The 24,793-nt window shown below is 38.4% G+C and overlaps 1 protein-coding gene across 2 annotated transcripts in view; it reads left to right on the top strand.

Annotated features, from left to right (window-relative positions):
• SGCD (sarcoglycan, delta (35kDa dystrophin-associated glycoprotein)) overlaps positions 1–24,793 on the top strand; it is a 429,759-nt gene that overhangs the window by 185,138 nt on the left and 219,828 nt on the right. For both annotated transcript variants that reach the window (XM_011966718.1, XM_011966717.1), the window contains one exon: positions 9,170–9,271. In XM_011966718.1, the coding sequence (XP_011822108.1) occupies positions 9,170–9,271 (102 nt within the window). The remainder of the gene's footprint in view (positions 1–9,169; positions 9,272–24,793) is intronic.

Below are 24,793 nucleotides of genomic sequence, written 5' to 3'. Positions count from 1 at the left end.
TGACAGAGTGAAGGGAGAGTGTTGAGAGACAAGGATGGAGAAGTGAGCAGGTGCAGTCATGAAGTGCGCTAAAGATTACATTAAGAAGTTTGTTCTTTACTTTTGTTGCTATCGTTCTATTAAGTGTTAATGTCTGAGGAGCTACAAAGAAGATGCTTCAATATTCCAAAGGTAGAAGTAACCATTTATAAAGAGAAGAAAGCTAGGGCAGTCTCAAACTTTATAGTAGTCTAATATAGCATTTCTCAACTTAAAAATAAACATTGCCCCTCCCCCCAGAGGATGTTTAGCCATTTTTCCCTATTTGTCACCACATGAAATGTCAATATTAAAGATATATTGCATATATACTTCTTATGTAAACATATTTGTGTTTTCTAAATTAAAAGAATAAAAATTTTGTATGCCTCCAGCTCCCCAATAATTAATTTTTGTCCACTGCGGACTGTATCCCCCTGATTGGGAATACATACTCTAAAAAATTGGAATCTGAAGTAGGAACAGGTATAGATGTTAAGAGTTTTGTCATTCCCCACACTACCTTTCAAAATACAACTATTTGGAATGAATAAATTCTATCACTCTACAGATATTTTCTGAGCACATAATATTTGCCAAGCCGTAGGAACTGAGACTACAGCAGTGAATAAAACAGTCAAAAATCCCACCCCTCATGAAGATTACATTCTACTGCAATCTATATATAATTGTTTCACTCCTGGATCCAAACTAAGTAATGCCTGCCATTAAAACTGCTCCAGCAAGAGATTATCTTGAGACTTGTTTGTTAAAACAGGTCTTGGCATTTCTTTCAAGCCTGAAAATGTGCTGACAGAATTAAAAACCCATCTGATGCTGATGCAGGGGGAAAATCAGAGGAGCAAGAAAATAGCACCTTTTTCTGTTAATAGATTTTATTAGTGGGAAAAACTGTTTTACACACATATCAAAATATCAAAAATTGCACAATAGGGCTGCAACCTACTCATCTAACAGCCATCAATGTTTGCCTTTTTCTGAATAAATATATCAACTCTGGGTGTTTTTACGTCAATCTTTAATCTGTACACATCCCTAGGAGTCCTGGGCATGGGGTGGATCCTGGAACAGATCAAAAATGCCTTTTCAGCAGTGTCCAGTGGAATGTGAAAAATAGCACTATCTTAAAAATAACATAATAGCAATTTCCAGCCCCATTCCACAAGAACCAACAGAAGTCCACCTCACCCAGAATTTTGCAGACATCCTGGTATCTTACCCTGCACCAGTGGAAAGGCCTCTGGGACCACTGGTCACTGCCCTGCACTGGCCATGCTGAGAGAACACTGGTCCCCACCACATGATCCCTGGAGTCCAAATGTTCTGCGGCTCCTGGAGAAGGGAAACTTTGGTGAGGTTACAGCCATTTCCTTTGGAAGCCTTAACCCCTCCTTGGGACACTGGAAGGAAAATGGTCTCTAGAGTACATGGGAGGCACAGATCTTTTGTCTACCGCCCCCCACCCATCCCAGTGGGAAAATATCTCCTCTTCTTCTTGCCTCCTTTCCCAGCACATCTAGCACAGTTCATTCAATGAGATTCAATTAGATTATAAAAGATAGGAAACCCCACTGCTGTTAGGCTACTGCTGCTTCATTCTCAAAATCTCTAAGCCAAGGAATTACAAAGCCCAAGAACCTGTTTGAAATAGTGACAAAGGGAGTCAGGGGCAGGAGATATGAGGAAAGAAAGAAGTGATGTGGAAAGAACCAATATTTCAGTCTATTATCCTGCTACTCAGAATTCTCTTTATTCTGTACTCATCTTGTAGAAAACTATTCAAAACAATTAACCAGTCTAGACCAGACAAAGGATGAGGAGCAAATGCTGTAGTCCTTGGACCAGCCCAGAGGGTGGTTCCCCAGATTCCACCTACCTGTGCCCCTGTTCCTCTGCCCCTAGCCTCTGCCTGTTCTGAAAGATCTAACTGAGAGCTTAGGGGAGACTCTAAATTGGACTGGGAAAATAATAGGATTTGCTCTTGTGTTTTTGAAAACTCCTATTCTGAGTGAGTACCACACCCAGTATGGGAATCGTCACTGGTGATCCTGCAATGAGCAGGGCTTTCAGAATTCTTATCTTCACTGGGATTACAGTGGGAGCCTGGCCTCCTCCTTCTATCTCAGATGTACCTTACAGACTTCAGGTAAGCACTTTATTGGACAGCACTCATCCAGTCAAGACCTGCTATTTCCCTATTGGGCTACTATAATTTTCATGCTTGCCTTAATGAAAATTAGTTTCACCATTTAAAGAGGAAGGTAAAATATCGTCTATTTTTCTACATGCTTTTTTAAATTCTTCTAGGAATGATATTCTCTCTCCTTTTTTTTGTTTTTTTTTTTTTTTTTTTTTTTTTTTCTGTTGCCCAGGCTGGAGTGCAGTGGCACAATATTGGCTCACTGCAAACTCTGCCTCCTGTGTTCACGCCATTCTCCTGCCTCAGCCTCCCAAGTAGCTGGGACTACAGGCGCCCAATACCATGCCCGCCTAATTTTTTGTAGTTTTAGTAGAGACGGGGTTTCACCGTGTTAGCCAGGATGCTCTCGATCTCCTGACCTCGTGATCCGCCTGCCTCAACCTCCCAAAGTGCTGGGATTACAGGCGTGACACACCGCGCCCAGCCCTCCCTCTTTAGTTTTTTGGAGAGAGGATTTTGCTGTTGCCCAGGCTGGAGTGCATTGATGTAATCATAGCTCACATTCCTGGGCTCAAGTGATCTTCCTGCCATAGCCTCCTGAGTAGCTGGAACTACAGGCATGTGCTACCATAACCAGCTAATTTTTATTTTTATTTTTTTAAGAGATGGTATCTTGCTGTGCTGCCCGGGTTGCTCTTAAACTCCTGGCCACAAGAAATCTTCCTGCCTCAGCCTCTCAAAGTGCTGCAATTACAAGCATGAACCATTGGGCCTGGTCTGATTCTCAATCTTCTAAATACCTCTTTTACATCTTATTGGGAGAGAAGCTGTAGTTCATCATTGACCTAAAACTCCAATCTTAATAATGCCCAAAACTTCTTATGCAGTAAAAGGTGAAATGTTTTTTAGTAAAGGTGATATCAAGGTACTTTGATGGGTTTCCAATCCAGCCTGACTGTTCCAAAGCTAGAAAGGAGACTATAAATGTGGGAACATATTAACATTTAGTTGGCTACTCTAATAGCTTTGTATTATATTTTGGAAATAGAGGCCAGTAACACAAATTCACACTATTTGATAGACCTTTCCCACCAAATACCATTAGGCAGACCTAGAGACAGGGAAGTAGGCTAGAAAAGTGAAACTGATCATGAGCAAGAATAGAAAATCCTGTAAGTGGAAAAATGATAGAGATTTGGTACGTTTGGGATAAGTTTGCTGCCATGAGATATATGTGAGGGAAGATTAAATTACTTATTGCAAAAAGAGTTACTTGGCTTGGATTGGATTTATAGTTCTTGAACTGTGGTCATTTCTGTACCTTCTTCACTGTTCTTATTTGGCTATTACAGACTGTCTTACAGGGTGGGATTTGGAGGGGCTTTCTCTTCTTGTAACTTGTCATGGCACATAGCACTTGATTATACACAGTGAGTTCTCCAAAAATAGCAGAAGATTCCTTCTGATTATGTCTGGGGGTGGGCAAATGTTGGGTTGTAGTTAAGATCCCCTAGACCCTGGGAAGGTGTAATAAAAGTACCATAAAAATGAATGGTGTTAGGCTTAGGATTAAAGATGGTTCTATCTGTTAATATTGCTGACTGCAGTTACCCAATAAGCTAAAATCAAAGTGACATTAATAAGAAACCCAGCAGTAACCATAATGACATTACTTTTGTGTATATTGAGGATTGGGTTACACTTAGCTATTATCCTAATGGCTATGAATATAAAGTCTCAATTGGAAAGAGTTGAGTTCAAATTCATTGTTCTGTCATTAGCTAGCTGTGTAATTTTGAGCGAGTTACTCAACAACAAATTTGCTCACTTGTAAAATAAGGAAAATAATAACTATCTCATAAGAACATTGAAGAGATGACGTGGGATAATTTATATATAGCACTTAGTACATGAGATATAGTGTACATTCTAGATAAGTGTTGATTTTTAAAATAAATCACCAAGGAAAGCTTTATTTTTTGTTACTTAAGGGCTTTTATTTAAATTACTATTGGTGTTTCTAGAAGATTTTAGAAAATTAGAACATACAAGCCAGGCATGGTGGTTCATGCTTGTAATTCCAGCACTTTGGGAGGCTGAGGCGGACGGATCACCTGAGGTCATGAGTTTGAGACCAGCCTGGCCAACATGGTGAAACCCTGTCACTACTAAAAATGCAAAAATTAGCCAGGCATGGTGGCCTGCACCTGTGATCTCAGCTACTCAGGAGACTGAGGTAGGAGAATCTCTTGAACCTGGAAGGTGGAGGTTGCAGTGAGCTGAGATCACGCCATTGCACTCCAGCCTGGGCGACAAAAGCAAAAAACTCTGTCTCAAAATAAATAAATAAATAAATAAATAAATAAATAGTACAGATAAGCAAAAAGAGGAAAGTAGAAAGCACTCATAACTCAGACATACAAAGATATTAAATATTAACATTCGAGTATATTTTCCCCTAGAATTTTTCTCCAATAAAATTTCCTTGAGAATTTTTTGTTATACTCACATGAGTATATGTGTATATTTGTATCAATGTGTATGTATATTAAACAGTTATTTTTAAGTGGGCTCTCTCTCTCTCGCTATATATATATATACCTCCTCAACTGATTGCTTCAGTCAATAATGCATCATGAATATTTACCTGCACTCTTACATATTCCTCTGCAAGAACTACATCATTTTCCCTTATAGTATCTTCAATTATTTTAACATACGACTTTCGATAGTTTTTTTTCTTTCTCTTATTAAGTGACATGGTGGTGAACAACTCTAAAGCTAAATACTTTCACATTTACACAGTTATTTCCTTAGGATGAAATCCAAGAACTAACATAATAATTTTCGGTAACAATGAAGGAACTGAGGTAAATCGTGAAAAGCACAGAGTATAGTAAGTCAGTCATCAATAAATGGGGGAGGAAAGGGGATATACGTATGTAGTGTAAGAAAAGAAGTTGTTTGGAATAGACTTGCTGTAGTACCCCAAATGTAATCTTTTGTTTAAGAATATTTAGCAGTTCTTGTTTGTTTTGTAATCGTATCATGCATGTAATCATATGCGTGTAAACATATCAATGTCTTCTGAACTCAGTGGGGAAAAATGTCAACATAACATGCAGACAGATGAAGCAGCATAGTCAGTTTATAGAATTCAGGTTTAGTGTGTGTTTCTGTGAAAAGGTTTGCCTCTCCAGCTATCAGAAATGAGGACTAACAATCCAAAACACAAGCTAATCCGTCTGTCTCTTTTGGGAGGGTTGGAGGTGCCTTTGGACATCCGCATTGTCGTCTTTCCCTTTGTTGCAGGTTCCACCTGCTGCGGGTGAGACACGTGCCATGTCCCTCAGCCTGTTGCCTCTCACACTGGGTTTCATTGCCCAGTCGGATTCTCTTGGCAGAACTGTCTCCATGAGTGCCAGAATAGAAATATACAGATGGCACACTATCCATGGAGGAACAATTTTGACCTGCAGGATCTGTTCTGATCCACAGGCTGAAGCACATTTATGAAGACAGAATGGGGAAAAGTACCCATTTTCCACTTGGTCATTCAACTCCCTGTGTGGCATCCATACTGAACGTGTTGAGATATACAGCACAATGGCAATGGCAGACAGAAGAAGCTTCAGGAGGCTGAAATAACATAGATAACATAGTGAGGTAGGTTGGGTGGAGACTGTGCAAACTAGAGACCGTATGGTGTGTCTAGGCAGAGGCGGCTGCTGCTCACCTCAGCAGACTCTGGCAATGGGAGAGCAGGCCCAGCATGGCCATTCCTGTTTAACTGGAGAAACTGGAAACCTGGATTTTTCATTCATATATTTTGCTTTTCAAATGTTATTAGAAAATAGAGGAACACATAAGAAATAACAAAGCATGTTCATAGTGTGTGTGTATATATACCAAACACACACATGCATGCTCATACACACACACACATACATATTCCTGGGAGGAGAAAAAACACGGTGGAGGGATGAAAATAGAAATTTGACTTATTTGAATATTTGTTATTTTGAAGATTTGACTTTGGTGCAACGTACATAGTTTACATAAAACAAAATTGGACTTTAAAAAAGCTGTCATGAAAAAATGAGAAGAAAAAATGAAACAAATCTCACTGGGTATCGTGTTAACAGAATAACCCCACAGAAAGGAATTATTTCAAGTGACTTTGAAATTCCACGGTTTGACTGTATTTTCCTAGTAGGATATACTTTAAAGGTTTTTAAAAACTGACAAATTCTACATTGTTTTTTTATTAACCATAATGTTAGTGCAGTAGTGACGTTGGTGTTCTGAAACTATTCTGTGTATGTTGTGAGTTAAATGAATAATCGTGTTGGTATTATTCAGAAAAGGGATTTTTGGTATGAAAGAAAGGTAGTAACATGATAAAATCCATGAGATAAAATGGAAATCTTCAAGTCCTGAATTTGAGTTGAAGTTTCATGTTAAATCATATTATTTTTACTAAACACACAACACACACACACCTTATTTTCCAGCTCTTTCTGCAGAAACAAAGGCTCACCCAGTAACAATCAGTATCCAAAGCTCCCAGTTGTAGTTTCTAAATACCAGTTCTCACTGAAATGAACCAGGGCTTCTTATTAAAAATGGCTGATTACAGTCATGGGGAAGGACTGTAGGATTACCCTGTAACATCTCACATAGAAGAGAGACGTCCATCAAAGACTATGTGGTTGTATTAAAAGGGTGCAGCAGTCAACTGGAAAAAACTCCTTTACTGAAGTAGGGAAATTAGAAAATTATAATGATAATAATTGGGCTATAATGAAACAAGTGAAAATGTTTATAGTCATAGTTAAAAAGTAGAATCCTCATTGGTTTGGAAGATACTAGATGGAAGATGTTAGATAGCCAATTCAGTATTTTAAAGATCAACAATAAAGGAGGGAAAATCCAGCTCTGTCAATTCCTCTGTCAACTATAATTTAGAGTTAGCAAATAGTTGATGAGATGAAAGTAAATTAAGAATAATAGAATTGGCCGGGCGCGGTGGCTCAAGCCTGTAATCCCAGCACTTTGGGAGGCCGAGACGGGCGGATCACGAGGTCAGGAGATCGAGACCATCCTGGCTATGGTGAAACCCCGTCTCTACTAAAAAATACAAAAAACTAGCCGGGCGCGGTGGCGGCGCCTGTAGTCCCAGCTACTCGGGAGGCTGAGGCAGGAGAATGGCGGGAACCCGGGAGGCGGAGCTTGCAGTGAGCTGAGATCCGGCCACTGTACTCCAGCCAGTGAAATGTGGTAATGGAAAATCCTGAATATCAAAAAAAAAAAAGAATAATAGAATTGTGATATAACCAGTTTGAAACCTCTAGTGAAATCGTCGGTCCTCTAGGCAAAGACTACGTTGGCTGATAACTTCATGGCAAAAAATGTTATGTGCCTACTGATAGAAGAATATCCCATGAATTAAGTAAAAAATGTCCCTCACTCCACCTCAAAGATGTTCATGTATAATCTCAGAACCCATGGATGTATTACATTACATGGAAAAGGGGAATTGAGATTGCAGATAGAATTACAGTTACTGATCAGGTGATCTTAAAATGGGGAGATTATCCTGGGTTATCCAGATGTGCCCAGTGAAATCACAAGGGTCCTTGAGAATGGAAGAAGGATGCAGAAGATTCAGTGTCAGAGTGATTTTATGTGAGAAAAACTCAAATCAGCCACTGCTGACTTTGGAGATAGAAGTGAGGCCATGAGCCCAGGAGCCAGAAAGAGCGAGGAAATTGATTCTCCCTTTAGAGCCTCCGGAAACGGACATAGCCCTTCTGACCCCTTGATTTTAGCCTATTGTGTCCTGGTCAGACTGCTAACACACAGAACTGTAAGATAATAAATCTGTGTTGTTTTAAGCCACCAAGTTGTATTATTTGTTACTGTAACAATAGAAAACTAATATACCCCATTTCCTAGGATATATTCTTTCTAGAAAATTGCACCTGAGTCTGATTAAGCTTCTTGATGTAACTACCAATTTATAGGAAACATAACGAATAGAGGAACACATTATATGAAAGTATGGGAATGTTCAGCAAAATCTGAACTCTGGGTAATTCTATTTTTAAAATGACATTTATCAAATAAAATATATGTGTATATATTTGTATATGTGTGGATGTATGAGAGAGAAAATGACTGGAAATTTTAGGAACTGATCTAGTATTTTATGTAGCAAACATTTGCTGTAGGGAACTTAATTCAAAAAAGCAAATTATACAGAAAAAAAGTATTAGTGAAATTTGAACATTGACACTGGGTGTTTGATATTAAGGAATGATTGTTACTTCTCAAGTATGTGTGTGGTAATGGGATTATGGTTATATTTAAACAAAGAAGGGGAGCGTAGGTGGCCATAATAGATAATAATAGCCATAAATTGATAATTGTTGAAGATGAGTGATAGGTACATATGTGTTTGCTATCTGTTCTTTCTACTTTTGCATTCATTATTTCCATAACAAAATATTTTTAAAAAATATTAGCAACTAACTTGACTCTTTAAATGTTTGTGACTCAAACACACATGTCCAAAGTCTGGATTTAACCAACAGGCTGCCAGCTTGAAATATCTGTAGAGTTTTGGAAATAGGATCTTTTACTTTCCCTGGAGTATTATCCTTTTCTCTCCTCCTACTTACCTTCTCCCTCCGTTCTTTCTGTGCTGCCTAGCAAAATTGCCCCCTGCCTGCCCCAATCTGTATATGTGGATGACTAGAGGGCATTCAAATTGCTTGGAATAGAATTTTCTCAGAAAGAGTGAAAAAGATAATATGCATAACTGCATTGAACAATACCTCCTAATATTTTACATGTTCTTTGAATACTCGTCCTCATTCCATGCCTTCAAAAAAAAAATAGGCAATAACTTTCCATTTTTGACAGCCTGAGGTATTTTGAAATTTTGGCTAATCATATCTTCCTTGTTATCTCTGTGTTCTATTTCAGGATGGAATGGGAAACCTGAGGATCACAGAAAAAGGTCTAAAGCTAGAAGGAGACTCCGAATTCTTACAACCGCTCTACGCCAAAGAAATCCAGTCCCGACCAGTAAGTTTCTGCTGAGAGAAGGCGTTATTGTTGTTCTAGAATCTGAATCTAGAGGAATTGATCTTGCTATCAGCTGGGTACAGAGGACTGGGATGGGGAGTAATGCTGGTAGTAAGATGAATTCGCTTTCACTTCTGAATCTTTGAGTATCATCACAGCAGTGGTAATGTAAGCAAGTGAGATGACCTCTCTGAGCCTCTTTCCATTCCTGCTGAATAGAAGGTAACAACCCCATGCTACCCAACTTTATAGATTGTGTCACAAATAAGGCAAGACAGCAAATGTGGAAAAGCCATAAATAGTATACAAATGCATGATAATATTGCTGTTTATTTTATTCATCAAGTGCTTCAAAGCCATTTTTAGAAACACAGAACTAAAGAATTAGAATTTTGTTTTTCATTAAGACTTTACACTATGTAGCCGGTGTTGGTTAGGATCAATTCAATATCAGGCTGTGTGCAGTGGCTCACACCTGTAATTCCAGCACTTTGGGAGGCCAAAGTGGGCAGATCACCTGAGGTAGGAATTTGAGACCAGCCTGGACAACATAGTGAAACGTCGTCTTTACTAAAAATACAAAAATTTGCCAAGTATAGTGGTGAGCATCTGTAGTCTCAGCTACTGGGGAGGCTGAGGAAGGAGAATTGCTTGAACCCAGGAGGTGCAGGCTGCAGTGAGCCGAGATCACGCCACTGCACTCCAGCCGGGGCAACAGAGCAAGGCTCCATCTCAATAATAATAATAATAATAATTATTATTATTATAATTCAATATCAACAGCTACATTCTGAAATGATATTTAAATAATCACAACAGAGTGTGTACCCTGTTCTAGGCATATTGCTGTTTTGCATGCAGTCTCATTATCTAATTTAGTTCGCAGATTTGTCCACTGAGGTGGGGACTATTGCTGCCTCTATTTTGTAGATTAAACAACTGAGGCTTGGAGAAGTTTCATGTCAAAAGCTTCATACTTGTAGCAGGACAGAGATTTCAAGCCTTCTCTGTTAACCATTATTTCCTACATAAGCCTTTTCTTTCATTCCTTCTTTTCTTTCTTGTTGCTGTAGCAGTGATTCCTACATATATACCTTGTCTTTATTAACCACTGTTATTCCAAATTGTGTGGAGTTCTTTTAGGGGTTTTGTTTTTTGGTTGGTTGGTTTCATTTGTTTAGTTTTTATTTTTGTTTTTTAGTGGGGTGATAGAATTTGCTGCTTGAAAAGGATTATTAATGCATTTGCTCTGCCTCGGATTGATCCCCCTTCACCAGCGAGCATAACATGAAAGTTCCCCCAAAGCATTACTTGCATTGTGTGCGTTGATTATCATAATTATAGAAATTCAGCAACTTGGTGCAGTGGCTAATTTTATCTGAATGTTATCCAAAGTCTTGAATTGTATTAAACTAGTGCCACTACCAAATTTCAAATAAATTTGCTTTCTTGTGTGCTTAGTAAAAGAGAGGGAGTCAGGATGTTAAAACCATCCAAAATAGCAAATGAATTTAGCCATCCAATGATTATTTATAAAATGTAACTGGAACCTATAGTACATTGTCTTGGATACTTAAAGTACACAGAGTATTGTGAACATATTTACTGTCACTGAGAAACCTATACCCTAGAAGGAATAATGAGGTGACCCTGTAACGTGGAGAGTCAGATGATAATTCTGCCTTGGACAGAATAGAGACAGTTTTAAGCATTTAAGAAATACCTGTTCTATGCATTGCTCTTAATTTATACCTTGTTTTCCCAACCTGGCAATTTGGTTAGTTGTCATAGACCTGTTTCTAGTTGAACTTTAGACAAATAGTCTTACCTGTATTCAACTTGTTTAACTCACTAGTTTAGTTTGGTCATTTCCCTCTGTGGATGTTGGCGTACGTTTTCTGTAAAGGGCCAGAAAGTAAATATTTTAGTTTTATTTTAAACTTTTTTTTTTCTTTTTTACAGCTCTCAAAACTTAAACAGCATTCTTAGTTTGGGAGTCATACAAAAATAGGCCACAGGTTGTCATTCACCAACCCTTCTAATCTATATTAGGAATAATTCCATAAATATATAAATGCTCTTATTAGACTGGAAGTGGTAAAAGGTAGACTTTAAGAACATAAGAAGAACAGCTGATATGTGTTGAGTAAAATATTCTGAAATAAGTTTCCTTGGTAAAGAATTAGCCATGTCAAGATATTAGGAAATGTGTTTTAGAAGACTTGAAAACAGGGTACTGGGTGCATCTGTTGGGTCTGTATGCAGGAATTGCATGTCTAGCAAATCTGTTAGCCAGCCTCTCTGGAAATTGACAGACAACTGATCTCAACTGAGAGATACACCTGCTTGTAAGTTTAAAAAGTAATAATTACTTACTTTTACATTTAATTACTTACTTTAATACTGAAATATATGAGCTATATGCAGTGCTTTCAAATCACTGTTTAAAGAAAATAAAAAGTCCTCAAATTCACTATTTTCCATTGTTTTTAATAACTTTTTTCAAAAATAGTGAAGTTTTATAGCCTTATATGTTTCTAATAATGAAAAATCTTCTAACTGAAGGAAAAAAGACACACAGATATGCATACATAATAAAATTCATAAGTCATGTGAGCTCTACCTGAAACCTGTGCCCAAATTCACTCGCCCTTCTCCATCACACACCACACCTTTGGTCAAGCCACCATCCATTCTCACTTGCACTACTGCAACAGTCTCTTCACTGTCTGCTGCCTTACCCTTTTAGCCTCATTATACAAATTGTTGCCAAAGTCGTCTTCAAAATGTCAAATCGCTCCACCTCTTCGCAAAGGATTTCCCATTGATTTCCTGTTGCATCTGGAATAAAATCTAAAGTCCTCACTAAGGCCTATAAAATGCATTATTAGACGTTTTCATTGAGGGCTCCTCTGGTCATCTTTGTGTCAGCTCAGATGTCACCTGTTTAGAAAGATTTCCTTCACCCAGTCAGTCCATTTAGCACAGTAGCCGTATATAAATAGCACATTGGTTTTTATTCCTTATAACTGTCATTCTTTCACATTCTCATCATGTTTATAGGTTTGGAAGAGCAGGAGATTGTCTGGATTGTCCCCACTGTATTCCTCAGACCTCTTGCTGTACCTAGCACACAGTATATGCTCAGTAGATGTTTGAGGAACTGAACCAGTGAATCACTGAAAATGAAAGTGTCTCTGAAATCTATTCTGCAGAGGCAAGCACTCTCAACAATTTACTGTTTTGGCTGGGCGCGGTAGCTCACACCTGTAATCCCAACACTTTGGAAAGCCGAGGCGGGTGGATCAAGAAGTCAGGAGTTCGAGACCAACCTGGCCAAGATGGTGAAACCCATTTCTACTAAAAATACAAAAATTAGCCAGGTACGGAGGTGGGCAGCTGTAATCCCAGCTACTCCAGAGACTGAGGCAGGAGAATCACTTGAACCCAGGAAGGGGAGGTTGCAGTGAGCTGAGATCGCTCCACTGCACTCTAGCCTGGGCGACAGAATGAGACTCTGTCTCAAAAAAAAAAAGAACATTTGACTGTTTTATCAAACATTTTCCATGCATATGTATTTTTTAACAAAACCATACCTTGAATATGATTCTGTACTGGTGCAATGATGGTCTCATAAGATTATAACACCATAACACGATTTGTATTTTTACTGTACTTTTTCTATGTTTAGGTAGATACTTCCCTCTGTGTTCCAATTGCCTACAATATTCAGTGCAGGAACATGCCATACAGGTTTGTAGCCTAGGAGGAATAGGCTATGCCATACAGCCTAGGTGTGTAGTAGAGTACACCATCTAGGTTTGTGTAAGGACACTCTATGATGTTCACACAATGGCAAAATCACCTAATGACGTTTCTCATAATGTATCCTCATCAAGTAATGCATGCCTATATTGTTTATTTTGTATACCTTACATTTAAAATTTTAACAGCTTTCCTGAAGTACACTTCTGATAAGTTACAATCTGATAAATTCTAAAATATGTCTGTTCACATGAAACCACCACAACCAAGATAACGAATGTATCCATCACCCCTGAGAATTTCTCCTTGCTCTATTTTAATCCCCCCATCCTGTTCCATCCCTCCGACTTCCCCACCCATGTTCATTGCCTAGAACTTTATATAAATGGAATCATATAGTAAGAGTATCTAAATAATGTTAATAATAAGTTGTCAGTTTATAAAGACCTTTTTTAAAACCATCTATTTAATGTCTAACTTAAGAATATGATTTTTGCAATGGGGCTATGTCTTGATTTTCTAGGGAGAGATATTAGAAGTGGTCTGCTTCATAAACATTTAATATTTCCCTTCTGGATAACATCAAAGCACAGAGAACGGAATACAGAATAACATATTAGGCGTGACACTGAAGGAAGAATTAATATTTCTTTGATATGTCCACAAAAACTGAAATCAAGTATGTTGGCATGAAAAGGTGAAAAAAAAAGATTTCTAATATGATAATTCAGTCCACAGGGATTGTTTCTCCTTAAGCACAAAGGTTATTGCAAGTTGAAAGAAACTGATGTTCTGGTATTAAGGAAGGTGGGAGGAATGAGTGGTTGGCAGGCAACCAATCGGATCTGCCATGTTTACTGAGTCCTAACCTCACATGATGCTCATGAACCTCACATGTAGTTTTTAGCACCTTTCCATTCACTCCTTTGTTATCTTCAGCTTACTGATTGTTTTCTGATGTATCTAACTATTGTCTGTAGACTACCCCTGGGAGACTCTCGTCTGCATAATTATCTGCAGTGTCATTTCTATGTATATCACAGCTGCCTCCATTTTATGGGGTATCACCTTCTGCTTTTCCTATTGAAAAGAGATCAGTGTCCAGTTGAACAAGATTAGTCAACTACTCAAAGTGAGGACAACTAATGAAGCAACACTTGACTTTATTGTGGTTTTATGTTTCGCTGATCTGAGAGGAGTTGAGATTAGTTAAGCAATTCACACAGTGTTCAGCATTGTATCTGATTTCATTACTGAAGGTTGCAACCCTAGTAAAGTCACTACACATTGATTAGTGTGATAGCAATCACTTAGGAAGATAAATTAATGAGAAATGTTCATCTTTATAAAGATTTCCATCTGGGAGTTGAATGAAAGCCCTAGGACATTCTAGCTTTCAGCCACATGGATGTACAGCTTGTAAGTGGTAAAGTATCATGCTGTCCAGAAAATAGATTGAGAAGGGCACATGCTAAATTAAGTATTCAATCATGACATCCAAAGACAACATGTCTTAGAAATACCACTTGAATGCATTAGCACAGAAGTTTGTAAAGTTAAGGGATTTAATGCTATACAACTCTATATTTGAATGCTATTTCAAGGTGATTGGATATCTTTTTGATTGCTAAGTATAACTGCAAGTTTTTGGCAGGAACTACTAGTAGATAGAACGAATGAATGGGTACTAAGGAAACCTTTATTACTACTTTCTGAGTAAAGGTCTCCTTAGTATTCATTCATTCTTAGACAAAGTTGTATATCACTACTTCTTCAAAGAGGCTTTTTACCTCGCATCTTATGGCAATAGGATTAGATGGTGCTTTTGCATAACTTAATGTGAACTAGCAAAGGAAAGGAAAATAGCATTCATTAAGCACCTATTATTGTTCCACACCTACAGCAATAGGAAAGTCGTATCATGAAATTATCTTCATGTTCACCTCAAACTACATTTGAGAGTGGGTATAGGGCTCCTAGCCCATTGCTGTATCGAATTTAGAAGTTCAGGAGAGGAGAGGGTGGAAAGAAAATTTGAATGGATCAGAAAAACTAATTTACATTAGGAGAATAAAGTGGAAAATTATTATGTAAATATTGTTATGTAAAAAATTATTATGTAAATATATGTTTTTAAAAATATTTTATCCAGTAAAAAATCTTGGCTATGCCTATCTTAAGATTTCTCATGTATGAAAACCAGCACATAGAATTATAAAGTCATATATAAATAAGGATTTTAGAAGTTGCTTATACCAAGAGGCAGTGTAACAACATGGATTTGAGCATGTGCTGTCTTGTTGGACTTGGGTGGCAACTAATGCTGCCATTTGCTCAGTGAGTAATCTTCGAACAATTGTTAACCTTGCAAATGCTTGTTTTCTTACCTGCACAGCTGAGATATTAACACTTGGTTGTAAATAAGCAAGATAATGTTTGTTAACTGTTAATACAGAACTTGACGTAAAGTGAGTGTCCAGAAATGGTAGCCGCTACCTTCATCCCCTTCTGACAATGATGATAATGATGATGATTTTCACATCATCATACAGTCCACATTTCACCTGATGTTTGGATTTCCTCTGAACCAAATGGTCTTGCAACCCTTGCTTAAATATCTTCTTAATGACAGACTTACTACTCTCAAAGAAAACCCATTTTATATTCAGTAGCTTTTAGTTTAAAAATTTTCCTTTGCTGAGTTACCTTCTTCTAAAATTTTACTTTTCTCTCATTCTTCTTAAACATTTTTGCTGGGTCTAGAATTCTTGGCACAGTCTTTCTGGAAAAAAAAAAAAAAAAAAAAGCTTGATGATATATTTCAAGTACCTTAAAAATGTTTATGCACTCTGATTCAGTAATGACATTTTCACTCATTTTATAACATAACAAAAGCAAAATAAAATATTTAAAGATTAAAACACACATGGAGGGGCCAAGATGGTTGATTAGAAGTAGTTGCGGTTGGCCACTGTTACCGAGAAGAATGAAGACGGCGTGTGAATCCTGCATCTTCAGCTGAGGTATCCAGGCTCTCTCACTTGGACTGACTAGCTGTTGGTGTGACCCACAGAGAGTGAAGATAAGCAGGGTGGAGTGACGGCCCACCCGGGAGCCGCACGGGCAATTAGGAGTTCCCACCCTCAGCCAAAGGAGCGGTGAGCGATTGTGCTGCCCAGCCCGGGAAACCAAGCTTTTCCCACATATCTGTGTAACCCATGGATCATGAGATACCCTTGTGAGCCCACACCACCAGGGTCTTGGGACCCAAGAGCACAGCTGTGCAGACTCTCAGCAGCTGCACGAGTTGTGGCCAGCAGTAGCATGCCGGAGGCTGCCAGAGATGACCAAGTTCTAGAGGGGAGGGGTGGCTGCCATCACTGCCCCAGTCGTTTTCCCCTGCTGGTGCCCTGGAGACTAGGTGGTTTGGATGGGAAAGAATTCCCCACAGTGCAATGCAGCAGCTGTAGCAGGTTGTGGCCAGACTGTTTCTGTAGGTGGGACCTGGATCCATCCCTCCTCACCAGGCAGGGCCTCCCTGAGGGAATTTCAGCAACTGCAGCCAAAGATTTACAGACAGAACTCTAATTGACCTGGGATGGACCCCCAGGGGGAGAAGCGGCTATGGTCTCCAGGCTCAGTAGAGTTAGTCTACTGGCTCTGAGGAAGCCAGGCAGTCTAGACAACGGAATTCCCCTGAGCACAGAACACCCACTCTGCCAAGGGGCAACCAGAGTGCTTCATTAAGCGAGTGGCTGATCCCATGCCTCCTGACTAGGTGAGGCCCCCCCTCACCAACCCCACAATAGTGGTTGCCAGATATTTTATGCCGGAGCATTTCAGCCAGCATCAGGTCACTACTCCTCTGGGACAGAGTTCCCAGAGGAAGGAGCAGGCAGCCATCTTTGCTGTTCTGTGGACTCCGCTGGTGACACCTCCAGGTGCAGGAGGGACCCAGGAGAATAGGGTCTGGAGTGGACCCCAGCAAACTGCAGCAGCTGTACAGAAGAGGGGCCTGACTGTTAAAAGCAAACAGAAAGCAGCAACAACAACATCAACAAAAAATACCCACAAAACCCTATCCAAAGGTCAGCAACCTCAAAGACCAAAGGTAGATAAGCTCACAAAGATGAGGAAGAATCAATGTAAAAAGCTGAAAACTCAAAAAGCCAGAGTGCCTCATCTCCTCCAAATGATTGCAGCACCTTTCCAGTAAGGTTATAGGACTGGGCTGAGGCTGAGATGAATGAACTGACTAAGCAGGCTTCAGAAGGTGGGTAATAATGGGCTGGATGAGGTGGCCCTCGCCTGTAATCCTAGCACTTTGGGAGGCCGAGGTGCATGGATCACCTGAGGTCAGGAGTTCAAGACCATCCTGGCCAACATGGCAAAACCCCACCTCTACTACAAATACAAAAATTAGCCAGGCTTGGTGGCATGTGCCAGTAGTCCCAGCTACTTGGGAGGCTGAGGAAGGAGAATGGCACGAACCCAGGTGGTGGAGCTTGCAGTGAGCGAAGATTGTGCCAGTGCACTCCAGTCTGGGCAACAGAGTAAGACTCTCTCAAAAAAAAAAAAAAAAAGAATTAAGACCACACATCTACAACCATCTGATCTTCAACAAACCTGACAAAGACAAGCAATGGGGAAAGTATTCCCTATTTAAGAAATGGTGCTGGGAGAACTGGCTAGCCATATGCAGAAAATTGAAACTGGACCCCTTCCTTACACCATATACATGAATCAACTCAAGGTGGATTAAAGACTTAAATGTAAAACCCCAAATCACAAAAACTCTGGAAGAAAATCTAGGCAGTACCATTCAGGACATAGGCATGGGCAAAGGTTTCATAATGAAAATGCCAACAGTAACTGCAACAAAAGCAAAAATTGACCAATGGATCTAGTTAAACTAAAGAGCTTCTGCACAGCAAAAGAAACTATCATCAGAGTAAACAGACAACCTACTGAATGGGAGAAAATTTTTGCAATCTATCCATCTGAGAAAGGTCTAATATTCAGAGTCGACAAGGAACTTAAACAAATTTACAAGAAAAAAACAACCGCATTATAAAGTGGGCAACAGACATGAACAGACAGTTCTCAAAAGAAGGCATACACATCACCAACAAAAGTTTTAAAAAAGCTCAGTATCACTCATCATTAGATAAATACAAATCAAATCCACAATGAGATACCACCTCATGTCAGTCAAAATGGCTATTACTAAAAGTCAAGAAACCACAGATGCTAGTGAGGCTGTGGAGAAATAGGAATGCTTTTACATTGTTGGTGGGAATATAAATTAGTTTAACCATTGTGAAAGACAGTGTGGTGATTCCTCAAAGACCTGGAACTAAAAATACCATTTGTCCCCGCAATCCCATTACTGGGTATATACCCAAAGGAATATAGATGATTCTATTATAAAGATACATACATTTGTATGTTCATTGCAGCACTATTTGCAATAGCAAAGACATGGAATCAACCCAAATGCCCATCAGTGATAGACTGGATAAAGAAAATGTGGTACCTCACGTATGTTTATTGCAGCACTATTCACAATAGCAAAGACTTGGAATCAACCCAAATGTCCATCAATGATAGACTGGATTAAGAAAATGTGGCACATATACACCATGGAAGACTATGTAGGCATAAAAATGGATGAGTTCATGTCTTTTGCAGGGACATAGACGAAGCTGGAAACCATCATTCTCAGCAAATTATCACAAGGACAGAAAACCAAACATCACATGTTCTCACTCATAGGTGGGAATTGAACAGTGAGAACACTTGGATACAGAGCAGGGAACATCACACACTGGGGCCTGTCAGGGGGTAGAGGGCTGGGGGTGGAATAGCGTTAGGAGAAATACCTAATGTAAACGATGAGTTGATGGGTGCAGCAACATGGCACATGTATACCTATGTAACAAACCTGCACATTGTGCACATGTACCCTAGAACTTAAAGTATAATAGTAAAAAAGATACAAAAAAGAAAATGTGGTACATATACACCATGAAATACTATGCAGCCATGAAAAGGAATGAGATCATGTCCTTTGCAGGGCCATAGATGGAGCTGGAAGCAATTATCCTCAGCAAACTAACACAGGAACAGAAAATCAAACACCGCATGTTCTCACTTAAAAGTGAGAGCTGAACAGTGAGAACACACGGACACAGGGAGGGGAACAACACAAACCCGGGCCTGTTGGTGGGGAGTTGGAGGGGGAGCATCAGGAAAAATAGTTAATGCATGCTTGGCTTTAAACCTAGGTGATGGGTTGATAGGTACAGCCAACCACCATGGCACACATTTACCTATGTAACAAACTTGTACATCCTGTACATGTACCCCAGAACTTAAGAAAAAGACAGCCCTATCCCCCACCTACACACACACACATCAGTGCTGTACAAAAGCCTGTGTAAATGTTGGTTCTTATTAAAGTCTAAATTCCACATATAAAATGGGGCATGACGGTATCCAAATGTGTCAGTATTTATCAAATTTGAGAAATATCTGTATACTTTTTGAAACCCTAAGTCAGTCATCCTCAAAATGAATTGTTATTTTTGGATCAATCATTTCTTTATTTAATGAAGAGTGAGATTTTTAAAAATCCATTTTGATTTTAACATGATGTCAATTGAGATTTATGCCATCATCCCTAATTACCAAGATATATCTAGGCTGAACGTTAAAAGCACCTAATAATTTAATTAGACCAGTTACTTCATTTACTGGCTGGGGCACTAAGGCTCAGAAAGAAAGCAGGATTTACCAAATTATACCCAGCTAAATTTAGAACTAAAATCCAGAATGGCAGTATTCTTCCCTATGACCAACCTGATTGTTAAGTGGTAATTTTTTCATGATACCATGTTTAGTGTGACAAGTGGTTACACGTGGCAATTTACCTGTCATGAGGAATGACTTTGACTGAAATGTATGTTTGAACTCATGAGAAGATTCACAAGCACTATGAGAAGGAAACTGGAAACAACAGTGGATAATGCAACAGAACTGAGCTTAATTACAGATGATCTAATCACTGGGATGATATATTTCTCATAAGAGTTAAGTGAAATAATTTTAGTGACCTGCCTTAGACAGTATTAAGTGAGGTTATGACAGAAGTTATAAACTGAATCCAGGTCACAGATGTAGTCTATTTGCCTCACACATTATGTTTCTTTTACTATTAATATGTGTGCTTCTACTATTTAAAAATCTGAGAATTTCACATTTTTAAAAAATCTACATTTTCTGATTCTTATGAAGGAGCAAAAATATGGTAGAGTGGTTTGATATTCTTACAGGGTAGAGTTCAGGGGCAGCCTTACATTTTGTAAACTTCCTACTTTATATGAGACATTTGTTCTTCAGTTTGGCACAGTCTCACCAGTCACTACTGTGTCACACCCAGTTGCTTAACTCATTTATACTACAGACCTCTGAAGTGCCTTGCAGGTGCAGTCCCTGGTTTATGGAGTTGTGAATGTACAATACCTTTTTACTTGATGTCCTCAGTAGGTTCTTAGAAACTGCAACTTTAAGTAGAACAGCATATATTAGGTCCTTGGGAGACATTGTTTTGTGCAGAGTCATTTTGTTATAACATTGGTGAGAAAAAAAAATGCTTTTGTTGCATGTTATTTCACTTAAAGTGGCAGTTTCCAAGAATCTATGGATATATATCATCATCATACAGGAGTTAAGAAACTAGGTTGATTTCATAGGATTAATATTCACTCCTAGTTTAATATTCCTTACTTCTTGTTTCTCTCTCTTGTGACCCAATTTCTCCTAGTGCTGTCACTTGGGGGTTCCCCTACTGCTTTATTGAAGTATAATTGACAGGCAAAAATTGTATATATTTAAGGTGTACAAACTTAATGACGTTTAAATATACATCATGAAATGACTAACATAATCAAGCTAATTAACATATTCATCACCTCACATAACTACCTTATTTCATGCATGTGGTGAGAGTACCTAAGGTCTACTTTCTTAACAAATTTCAGGTATATAATACATGATTATTAACTATAGTCACCATGTTGTATATTAGGTCTCCAGAATTTATTCATGTTATAAATGAAAGTGTGTACTCTTTGATGAACATCTTATTTCACCTACCCCACTCCCACCCTCACTAACAACCCTTCTACTCATTGTTTCTGTGTTTGACTTTTTAAAATTCTACATAAAAGTGAGATTATGCAGTATTTACCTTTCTGTGACTGGCTGATTTCACTTAGCTTAATGTTCTCCGGGTTCATCCATGTTGTTAAAAATGACAAGATTTCCTCTTTTAAGACTAAATAGTATTCCATCATGTATATATACCATATTTTCTTTGCTCATTCATCTGTCAGTTGACTCTTAGATTGAATTCATATCTTGTCTATTGTGAATAATGCTACAGGGAACATGGGGATGCAGATACCTCTTTGAGATAATGATTTTCTTTCTGTTGGATATATACCCAGAAGTGGGATGACTGTATCCTATGGTAGTTCCATTTTAATTTTTTTGGGGAAAGCTCCTTGCAGTTTTCCATAATGGCTATACCAATTTACATTTCAACCAACAATACGTAAAGGTCCTCTTTTCTCTGCATCCTTACCAACATTTGTTATCTTTCATCTTTTTGACAACAGCCATTCTAAAAAGGGTGAGGTCATAACCAATTGTGGTTTTGATTTGCGTTTCGCTGATGATTAGTGCTGTTGAATACCTTTTCATATACCTCTTGGTCAGTTGTATGCCTTCTTTGGAAAAAGATTTATTCAGGTTATTTGCCAATTTTTAAATTTGGGTTATTTAGTTTTATGCTCTTGAGTTGCATGAGTTCTTTATATAGTTTTATTATTAATCCATTATCAGGAAGGTAGTTTGCAAATATGCTCTCACGTTCCATAGATTGCCTTTTCTTTTTTTTTTTTTTATTATTGTATGGAAAACTTTTAGTTTAATATAGCCCTACTTGTTTGCTTGATTTTGCTTTTGATTCCTATGCTTTTGGCTCATATAAGAAAAATTTATTTCAAAGACCAATGTCATAGAGCTTTGCCCCTATGTTTTCCTCTAGTAGTTTTACTGTTTCTGGTCTTATACTTAAGCCTTTAACCCATTTCGAGTTGATTTTTGTGTATGTTATAAAATAAGGATTCAATTTCATTTTTGTGCGTGTGGCTATTCTGTTTTCCCAGCACCATTTATTGAAGAGACTATGTTTTACCCATCACATATTTTGGTAATTTTGTTGAAAATTAGTTGACCGTATCTGTGGGTTTATTTCTGGGCTTTCTATTCTGTTCAATTTATCTATATATCTGTTTTTGCTTGTTTTTGTTAGTACCATACTGCTTTGATTTCAATAACTTTGTAATGTAATTTGTAATCAGGACATGTGATTCCTCTAGTTTTGTTCTTCTTGGTTTTGAAATTGTGTGCAAGTTCAATGGCAGATAGTAGTTGTCTTAGAATTTCTAGAGTCTGAAATATGGCCCTTTACAGCCATTCTCTACTCGGAGTCTCCTAAAACGTGCTTCCTTTTTGTTCCTCTAACCACTAAAGAACCTAAGCTGGGGAAGGAGGGAGATAAAGATGAGAAAGTGTGAAGATTTGGATTCTGAGTGCTGTTTATGAGGAGGGAAAAAAAAAAAAAACAAAAAACCACTATCATGGGATGGCAGACACACACACAGTCTGAATAGGTTCCATTGATAAATTAGTTGCAAGGAGCAAAGTCATGTCTCTGGTTAGTTTAGAAACAAAAATGAAAGCTATGATGGCTTCTCAGTAAGCAAAGCAGCTCCAACTCCCAAGTGAACATACTGCACACAAAAGAGTATTTTCCATGCCACTTGCATGGAACATGAGCATCTTGCTCTCTTTAATTAAGAAGTTAACTGGACCATGAAGTATTGCCTGAGTAAATAAAAGTGATTTGTACTAAGTCAGAAGGGTGCATTAGGCCTCTTTGCATTTCTTTGCTCACACATAAATTACGGATATTATTAAAAATTGGAAGGGTCATCTATAAGCCCATCTGTACTATGAAGCCAGTTGCCATTCCCTAAATTATCTCCCTGTTTTCCTGTTATAACTTATTGTGGACAATAATGTGAACCAACTGCTTACATTTTTTTTAAACAGACGCATAAACTTTGAATAGTTCAACATGTAATACTATTGTCAGTTTATTCTGGAAAACAGAGTTAGGTATTCAGAGGCTTTTGGTTGCAATACAGTTAACACGGCTGATGGGAATAAATTGACTGTGCATGCTTTTCTTAAATGAAGCTGATACTAGAAGTGTAAGAGTCACTGAGGACTTTGGTCAGATCTCAGCTATAACTATGTCAGCCACAGTTCTGGTAGGAGAAGTGTCTTCAAACTTCAAAGGAGCCTGAGAATGTCTAATTGTATGAGTTGAGGGCCACTGGACAGGTAAGATTCCTCAAATTCTTCCTCATTGCCTATCATGGTACAGAAGGGTCATTAGAATCTCATTTATTTGAAGGCTTCTGGATCTCTCAGTAATTTTTATTCAGGCAGACTCATACTGTAAACACTCCTTTCACTGATGTACAAACACATTTCCCCAAAGGATTGGAAGTAACTTATAAGAAGTACATACAGCAACATAGTCACGAAAGATGTAATGGGTTAAGATCAGAAAAAAACATAAACTATAATTGGAGGCAAAGATGAGGACAAGCTAATAGAATATAAGGGTAGTCCATAGCATTCCAGGAGTTTGCTCTTACTAAACCTGGAGTTTGGCTATGAATTTTTGAAAGAGAGAGACAGTGTGTTAGATGAAACCTTCTATCTGTACTTTCCAGAGATTTGTTTAAAATGTCCTGGATGATGGAGGGAGTTAAAACTAGCAGCGCAGTGTTATAGAAAGTAGACTAGATTCAAACTCAGGGAATCTGGCTCCTCTTCTCATTGTCCTGCTGATCACCATCCAAGTGAGCCCTTGAGCAAGTTACTTCTCTTCATGTCTCAGTTTCTTTATCTGTGAACTATCTATTTGTGAAAGAAGTTGGATATAATCAATGGTTTTCTGTAGCTTTTTTTTGAAATCATGAAATATTTTTAAGTCTAATTTTACTTTGAACCCCCAAATCCAAACCAGTTGGAAGCTGAGCTGCTGCGGTTGACCAGGAGATGATCCTGCACCTGTTGTCCTACCCAGCCAGTCTTCCTGTCACCAGCAACAGGGGACTGAGTCTCTTGCTGGGATTCCACAGACCACAGTTTAAAAATGATCAGACTGGATCAAAAACTAGCCTCATTTTTTCCAGGTCTCTGTTTCAATGCCATTTTCTCATGAAGACCTTCCCTGACTGCCTTATCTGAAATATATCTCTGACCCAGTGGCTTTATCTTGTTATATTGTATCATATCAGATTACATATGTATCATATAATTATATATTTTTACATTTACCTGTTTGTTTCCACTATTGCTATATAAACTCCATGACAGCAGAGATGGAGAAAGGCAGTACTATGTGGTATTTGGGAGCAGGATCTGGAACACCAACTTCCTGAGTTTGAAACTTTGCTCTGCCATTTACTAGCCTTGTAACTTTAAGCAAGTTACTTGGCCTTTTCTGTGCCTCACTTTACTCCTCTGAAAAATGGGCATAATAATAGCACTACCTCATAAGCTTATTATGGGATTATAAGAGATAATTTATGTAAAGTTTATAGAATAGTG

This window comes from Mandrillus leucophaeus, unplaced genomic scaffold, assembly GCF_000951045.1.
Source record: "Mandrillus leucophaeus isolate KB7577 unplaced genomic scaffold, Mleu.le_1.0 Scaffold77, whole genome shotgun sequence".
In the NCBI taxonomy this organism is placed as follows: domain Eukaryota; kingdom Metazoa; phylum Chordata; class Mammalia; order Primates; family Cercopithecidae; genus Mandrillus; species Mandrillus leucophaeus.
The sequence above is the reverse complement of the archived record's forward strand: the minus strand, read 5'-3'. Positions and strand labels throughout refer to the sequence as shown.